Genomic DNA, 8,278 nt, shown 5'->3' on the forward strand with positions numbered 1-8,278 from the left:
ACTCTAATATAGCCGAAATCGTCTCGAGTTGCTGGTCCGCCCGAGCGCAAAAGGCCTCGAGTGCAAAGAGTTAACATCGACATTATCGACCAGTTTTCGACGTTAATGACATAATCTACACGACTGAAGGATAAATGATGTATGATACAGGTTTCCTACAAACTAAGTAGAAAACTAATGACATGAGTCGAGAACTCATCACTGACGTGTAGTACTCGTACAAGGAATGAGACGTCCGCCAAGAGTAGATGATTCGCGCTGCACGCGATCTCGTCGCTGCGACCGTTGGAATCGTCCGACAGAGGAAAGCGTGACGTGGATGAGAATCCGTACGCGGTGGCCGGTGGCCGTAAGACAGCAGGTAGTAGTGCGAGCTGGCCGTTCGCCCGTTTTCATTCATGATTTCGCGATGCTGGCGCCGGGCCTTCGTGTGTACCTACCACCTGCCCCGGCGGCCTCCTTTGCGTCCCACCACTACTACCGGCTGCCGCCGTCGAGCCACCCCTTCCTGTTCTTCCCATCCCCCGTGTTTCGTTGCCGGCGTTACCGTTCTCCCACCACGTCCAAGGATGTACTTACGTTCGGTGCGAAAGTGTTATTGGTCCTCGCCGTGGCAAAGCGAACGGGCGAGGGCCCTCCTGAGCGTGGAAGATACGGTTAGTAGAATCGGAACACGGGTCGATCACGTTCCGCTGTCTAATTCTCTTGGTCAGCGCCCCGGATCGATCTCGGTCTCTTCTCACTTTCTGCGAACCTCTTTTCACGCGCTACCGTTGCGACGCGTCGCTGCTGCGAGCTAAACTTTAAACGATTCGCAATTTACGGTGAGCGTGATTTAAGAAAAAGTCTCGTTTGATCGAGTATCGAGAGGCTCGTTGTGAAGAAAAGAAAAAATTCATTTGCACACTTCCGAGCGTGTAATCCGATGAGGGTCGAACTAATCGGCTCGCAACCTATTTAACGTCGGCGTTATTATTAGCAAGATAGATGGAAAATGATGAGATACGAGCAAGGGACAGAGTCGGTTCATCAGCGAGCATTAGTCGTAAACGATTTTGCGTTTAACCCTCGGACGACGGATTCTTCCGGGTCACAACGCGACCGTACGTCGCGAAAGTGAAACTGGAAGAGCGTCAACTATAAACCAAATTCTTGATCAATTGCTTTACGCAGATTATACTCTTTGGCCGGTATTCATAGTCGTTGCTTATTCTTAAGATCGTCTTAAGAATTTGCTATCCCTGTCTATCCCATATTTCCAGTCCCTGTCTTGTACAGGGAACATGGAGCAAATGCTTAAGACGATCTTAAGAATAAGCAACGACTCTGAATACCGGCCTTTATCTTGTTAAACACGTGAACAACTGTTCACAATTGCATTTCTTCCGCATCAGGTCCTCGCATTCGGCTCGTTTGCCCCTCCCTCTATGGGTATAAACAAAGTCGCCAGCGCCCATTTCAGAGTCCAAACATTCTCCAGTCTTCAATTTTTTATGTTCATGAACCTTCCATCATGCTCTCTGCTTACACGTTTTTGCAACCGTCGTCGCATCGTAGAATTGCACGTGATTTAAGAAATCGCGTGGAGGACGAGGATCATGGGTGGTCGGGAGGTTATGTTGTTGGTGTCGTCTATCGTTTCGAGTCGGTGCTCCGTTTTTCCTCGTGCTCGTTCGTACCCTCCCGTCGGCGACCCGGAAAAGCACGAGACGCGTGTCGGTTCACTTGCACGGAAATTATCGAACAAGCGTCGGAGAGGTCGCCGGAGGTCGGCCGGCTCGAGAGCACGTTTCGATTCGTTTCTCGATACGCTCAACGGCAACGGGCTGCGAAGCTCGAGACTCGGCGGGACTATACTTCGATTCCCGCTCGATCTTTAAAAATGTAACGGTTCTCGCGAATCGCTTCAAATGTTCCATCGAATCTTTTACTGTACGCATCGACCGTGCGCAGAAGAAATTCTATGATTCTGACGTCCATGTGAAAATGTATTTGTATGTATGTTCTGATCGCTCGTCGTCCGGCGTCCGGCGCCAGCAGGCGCACCTACGTGAACGTGTGCGCAACGATTTGATCCGGGATCTAATGAGACGCGATATCCAGGGTTGACTCGACTGTATGAGAATCGAATCGAGTCCGTATCGGCGAACAACGTATAAAAGTGATCGCTTCACGCGTTCAGAATGAGCGATTCTATCTTTATGACAAACAGTTCGCAAGGAACGAATCGTCTCGCGCGAGAGGCTTCTCAGCGGAATGCCAACAACCAACACCCGCGCGTCAGCCCCATCCCGAATCGAGGAACGCGGATCATGCAAATACAAATATTAATACGCGATCCGGCGAGCAACGTTACGCAACCGTTAATAACCCGTAATGTTTGCAGATAGCCGCGAGTCGTATTGTATTAACACGTGATAATGTGATACGATGCTTGTTATTGGAACGGCGCGCGGCGTCGACGTATCCGAGTAATTACTGTTACGCGCTGCCGGGCTCGATGCACACGTCTATTTTTCAGTCGTTTCCCTTTCAGGGATCAAGATATGCGCGTGCACGCCGGCAACAAATAATTGGATCGGTGTATTAATTATCGAACGTTCCTGACCGCTCTGTTGTGAATCGCTACTTTCTCCGATCGAGCGAGCATCGAGCGACGTCTCGAGTCAACAGTTTCTGGCTCGGCGCGGTTCACACTCGAAGCGACGAGTCACGCACGCACGGATAATTAAATTTACGTTCCGGCGGTGTTCCCGTGCCGCGCTCCCTCCGATCACTGTCGTTCTTCTCGAGTCAAAGATCCGGTGCCAACGAGAAGGGTTCGCAGACGATTTTGTCAGAGGTTAAAAACGGAAAATTGTTGATTGTTACAGGGACCGGTGAGTCGGGAAAGTCTACGTTCATCAAACAGATGAGAATCATCCACGGCTCCGGATACTCGGACGACGACAAGAGGGGGTTCATTAAACTCGTTTACCAAAACATTTTCATGGCCATGCAGTCCATGATCCGAGCGATGGACCTGCTCAAGATCCAGTACGCCGATTCCTCGAATATAGTGAGTATTTTTATCGGCGACCGTGGTTCCCGCCCGACCGTTAATCATGGCGCTCGAATGCAACGTGTGTTCCTCTTCCCGGGTCCGATTCGTAGGAAAAAGCGGAACTCGTGCGGGCCGTGGACTTCGAGACGGTCACGACGTTTGAAAGTCCATACGTAGAAGCAATCAAAGATTTATGGGCGGACGCCGGTATACAGGAGTGTTACGACCGTAGGCGAGAATATCAGCTCACAGACTCCGCAAAGTAGTAAGTACCGTTTCTTCGCGTCTCCCTCTACGTCGACTTAAGGGGACAAAAAAAGAACGAAGAAAGAAAAAATTTCTTATTGTCGGTAATTGGGTCCGTACCGGAGACCCTCCTTTCGTGTGTCTTTTAAGCTCGAACCAGTGTGACCAAGAAATTGTCATCTATAAAAGCGTATCGGACCTTTGACTATATGCACATGGACTGCCAGTTGCATAGGCTTCCAATATCAAGAAAGCGTAGCCAACATTAGATAGCTAAGCTCTGCCCTCGGGACCTATACGTGACCAAAAAGCGGCAATTTTAGCCACTGAATTTGAATTTTACATAGTACAGCTAGTAACAATGAAACTTAGCCAGTTCGGGCTTGTGTTAGTTTCCCCTTTCCCAAAATTTAAAACTAGTAATAAGTTTACGTCTTGTTTTTTCAATGCCCGATCTAGCATCGATACTGTTGGATTTTAATATAATTTTGACGCGCCAAAAATTTTAGGTTCCGAGCAACGTGGCGCTATTATAATGTTGGCTACGTTCTTTTAGCGAACCACTGGTCCCTGTGTATATAGCCAAAGTGTCAGACGACGGTAGCAACGAATCGTTCTTTCGATTCGATGGTCTGTTCGTCGGACGAACGATTTCTCGATGTGAGCACCAGCTTCGAGCGCGGTAGGGTAATCGCAGTGCCGTAGAGAAACACTTTCGCCCAATGAGAATCACGGCGAGCGAGGAAGAGGCCTCGAGGGGTCGTACGACGATGTACGGCGCTGAAGAAGTTCGAGCTTACGTCGAGAGATCACGGTGTTACATTTTATTGTGCAAAATGCATTTTGCAAGCGGCGCATTTCTCTGTCCCCGCGCATCGGGTATTGAGGATCTAATGTTTCAGTTACCTAATGGAGATAGATCGAGTCGCAGCACCAAACTACCTCCCCACAGAACAAGACATTCTTCGCGTGAGAGTGCCCACTACCGGTATAATTGAATATCCTTTTGACTTGGAAGAAATCCGATTTAGGTAGGTCTCGTCGTGCAAAGAAAGGAAGAACCTGGTGGCTGCCTGTGCCTGTGCCTGTGCCTGTGATCTACTCGCATCGGACTCTTTCTGCATTGTGGCTGCATGCGTTGTGACTCACCGGTTTCACTTATTTCCCTGCATCAAAATCTCTCTATCGTTCCCTTCTATTTTCCACTCCGCTGATTTCTCTATCGATCTCTTTCCGGTTTTGCGAAACGGGTATCGCGAACAGTTTCTCGAGCAGGAAATTTCGCACGACGACGTCGACGACAACGACGGCGGCGACGGCGGGGATTATTATCATTATTGTTATTATTATTATTATTATTATTAAGAGCTGTTCTCTATCGTGGCACATGAAATACATATGTGCTCTCCTCTCCTAACGATCATCCCTCGACACATGCATGGCATGCACTCTATCAGAACTGTGGCTTCGTTTGTTTTGCAGTTATCTTAGTGACCTAGAACGTATCGAAAAGCCCGACTTCCTTCCCTCCGAACAAGACATTCTTCGGGCCCGAGCTCCCACTACTGGCATTATAGAATATCCGTTCGATCTGGACTCCATCATATTTAGGTACTAACACACTCGAATTTTTACTTACGTTCTTAGAAATTTGTCGTTCCGCTCGGTGAGCGAGATCGCAAGTATGTAAATCGAATCGTTGTAGAATCGGTGTGCTAATACGGAATAAAACGGGTCGGTGGTCAAACAGAATTTACATTTATCTTTAAATATAAAATTACATAAAATAAAATAGGTTTCTGAAATCTTTTAGATCTCGTATTGCTCCGTTCGACCGTTCGTCAAATCGATCGTAGTCGCGTCGCTCAGTTTCTCGAGTCAGAAAAAATCTCGTAGTTGAAGAATAAAAGGTACACGTACGTTTTGCACGTTTCACTGTTTGCACGTTGCGACCATACCCATTTACCTCCATTGACTAACTTTCTCTGAAGTCGCGACGCGTCGCATCGTTAATAATATTCGTTCGTGCACAATTGTTAAAGTTTATGATACGACATCGTTGACCAAGTAGTGGACGGTCGTTGTCGATCACGCGTGTAGTAAGTGTAAACAGAATCATAATTACTCGTACCTTGGAGCACTTCCTCGGGGTAAATGAACACGTTTAAAAATAGATTTGTTCTACCGATCCCCGTTTTGATTTTCTCCACTTCTCTTAGAACGTTCCTGGTTCTCTTGTTCGCTGCATGTTCGTCTCTGCGACTCACGGCTTTGTGAATGTCGCAACATTTCCATTCTAATTACTCTTGTACAGCAGAGCTTTGAACAACGAGAGAAGTTGGAAGTGATAAATAAAAATGAGCGGAACAGTAAAACGCTTTGATCGTAGAACGGATGAAACATAATTTTATTTTGCAGGATGGTGGATGTCGGTGGACAGAGATCGGAAAGAAGAAAGTGGATCCACTGTTTCGAGAATGTCACTTCTATCATCTTTCTAGTAGCTTTAAGTGAATACGATCAAATTTTGTTCGAGTCGGAGAACGAGGTATGTAACTGCAATGATCTCTTTCTCTCTCTTGTGTTTTTCTCTGAGGACACGATCGAATCATGAATCTGGCCAATTGTCATTTTTCAGAATCGAATGGAAGAGAGTAAGGCGTTGTTCAAAACAATTATCACATATCCTTGGTTTCAACAGTCCTCTGTGATTCTATTCTTAAACAAGAAGGATCTGCTCGAAGAGAAGATTATGTACTCCCATCTCGTCGACTACTTTCCCGAATACGATGGTACGTACACGCCGTTAACGTCCCAATTTCATTGTCCGATCTGAGAACGTACAAATGAATCGAGCAGACGCGGTTCTTTTCGTCCCTGGGTCGAGCGTACGCCAGAAACGGTTTTTAATTCTGGAGTGACGTATCATTTTCGTGTGCGGCGTATTCGTGCGGTTCGATTGTTCCCTTGTTAAACGAACGAGTTTTATTGTGTAGGCCCGAAACAGCAAGACGTACCGGCCAGGGAATTTATCTTGAAGGTGTATCTCTCCTGTAATCCCGATCCAGACCGCATGTGCTACTCTCACTTCACGTGTGCGACAGGTCTGTTTAAAACGCAACGAAACATCGTAGACGTTTCCTCGTAGAAACAGACGCGTTCCGGTGTAAATGATAAAGTTGTAACACGTATTTCTAAGGCCTGATCCTAACCTTCCTACCGGTAGACACGTGACGGAGTACGCGTTTTCCGCCTGGGCCCATACGATCCGGATTCTTTTGGTCGCCGTTGGTGAATCTGGTTCGACGTCATGGCGCGCATCGCGTAACGCAACGCTCGTTGTTCCACCTTTTAATGACCGTCGTTATACGAGTGTACGAGTCCCTATAATTTAATGAAACGGGCACGCGCTTATCGAACTTAGGTAAAGCTGATCCAGTCGGCAAAACTTTTAAGAGGTTTCTTTGTGAGTCAACGGAACTAATCGAATAACGTTACCTTCGGATTTAATCAGATTTGGATAAAAACTATGTATCGATTCGGCAAATCGGATTAACGGCGAAGTCTCGTTCGACGTTAGGTTCAACCTCGATCTTGTTCGGTTTTTAAATTCGTTACGCATTCGTGTTACGCGGCATAATAAGATAATCGGTCTTCTTCCCCTGCTCGCGTCCCTTTTTTTCGCTTGACACGTGTTCTACGCAGATGCCAGAGATCCCGTGTGAATCATCCAGAATCGATGATGTCGATTTAAATTGTAACGTCCCCCTGATAGACAAAACGCTAGTAAGCGCTTGGATAAAGTACAAATAGAAGTAATGTCGATTCGTGTGCTTGCTTATATATTTCACAGGCCCACAAAGAGACGCCCAACATGCTAGAGAATTCATTTTACAGATGTTTGTCGACTTGAATCCAGACGTCGAGAAGATTATATATTCGCATTTTACGTGTGCCACAGGTAGGCCGCTAGTAATTGATGCTAATGCGTGTTTCTTTTTGCTTTTTAACGTTATGTGCGTTGTGCAAGACAATTTGCATGCAGCCTACGGCCCGTATACCGCAGCAGGTGCGTAATTTTTATGCTGATCGTTGTTCACTATCGAAAAGTCGGTCTAACGAATCGGTTTAAGGTAGCTCGATAGCATTTGCAAAACATGCGATTTTAATACAAGTTCAACTAAACAATAATTAAAGTTTCGAACTTTCATTTTCCGTAAAGAAAATTTAGGGTCTCCGTGAAAATTGTTTAGAAAAATTCATTAGAAAATTCTTATTTTTAACATGGGAGCTTATGCAAACTTTTGTATAAATGCCTCGTGCGATTTCATATCATATACGTTTTCAATAAAAAAAAAGATGGTTATAGATTTTTTTACGGGGAATGCGATGATGTAAAGAAAAATATAGGTTTCCGTGGAAAAGAACGAAATAATAATGATCAAAGCCAATGAATAATACTTTTATCACCCCATCATCGCCCCAGTCATAAATAAAAAGTTGTTTATTTTACTTTGTTTAATATATTTTTTTATAATATTACATTAAAATATATGAATGTGGAAATGATAATATACATTTAATAATGAAATTTTCACTTCATATTCTTATTTTAAAATAAGCCCATTGTAGGGCTCTCTCTTGATACGTTACACAAATAGCGAGCTACCTTAACTAACTGATGGATACGATATCACGCGAATTAGACTGATTTTTCTGCCTTCTCCTCCTTGTTCTCCTTCTTCGACTCCAAGTGTACGTACTAACATTAATTTACGGTTTACTGTTGCATGCTGCGTCTTACCGGATTACTTCGTCAGACACTGAGAACATCAAGCTTGTATTCTGTGCCGTTAAGGACACGATAATGCAAACTGCACTCAAAGAATTTAATCTCGCTTAATTTGATCCTCGACGATTTTTTCCACTTATTATTAAATATTATTGTCATTATTATTGTTGTTGTTATTGTTATCATTGTTATTCGGA

The 8,278-nt window shown here is 45.2% G+C and overlaps 1 protein-coding gene across 6 annotated transcripts in view; it reads left to right on the top strand.

The window, feature by feature from the left end:
- Positions 1–8,278, top strand: part of Galphaq (G protein alpha q subunit) — a 30,541-nt gene that overhangs the window by 20,325 nt on the left and 1,938 nt on the right. The window contains exons 2-9 of one of the 6 annotated variants that reach the window (XM_018027441.2): positions 2,874–3,058; positions 3,154–3,308; positions 4,192–4,320; positions 4,772–4,900; positions 5,708–5,837; positions 5,928–6,081; positions 7,143–7,250; positions 8,110–8,245. In XM_018027441.2, coding sequence (XP_017882930.1) covers positions 2,874–3,058; positions 3,154–3,308; positions 4,192–4,320; positions 4,772–4,900; positions 5,708–5,837; positions 5,928–6,081; positions 7,143–7,250; positions 8,110–8,192 — 1,073 coding nt within the window. In that variant the 3' untranslated portion in view covers positions 8,193–8,245. Of the gene's footprint in view, positions 1–2,873; positions 3,059–3,153; positions 3,309–4,191; positions 4,321–4,771; positions 4,901–5,707; positions 5,838–5,927; positions 6,082–6,285; positions 6,394–7,142; positions 7,251–8,109; positions 8,246–8,278 lie in introns of those variants that run through there. The other 5 variants (XM_026815001.1, XM_018027445.2, XM_018027444.1 and 2 more) reach the window with 5 other exon arrangements.

The sequence above is a fragment of the Ceratina calcarata genome, unplaced genomic scaffold, assembly GCF_001652005.2.
Source record: "Ceratina calcarata isolate Rehan_Ccalc_2016 unplaced genomic scaffold, ASM165200v1 scaffold423.2, whole genome shotgun sequence".
Classification (NCBI taxonomy): Eukaryota; Metazoa; Arthropoda; class Insecta; order Hymenoptera; family Apidae; genus Ceratina; species Ceratina calcarata.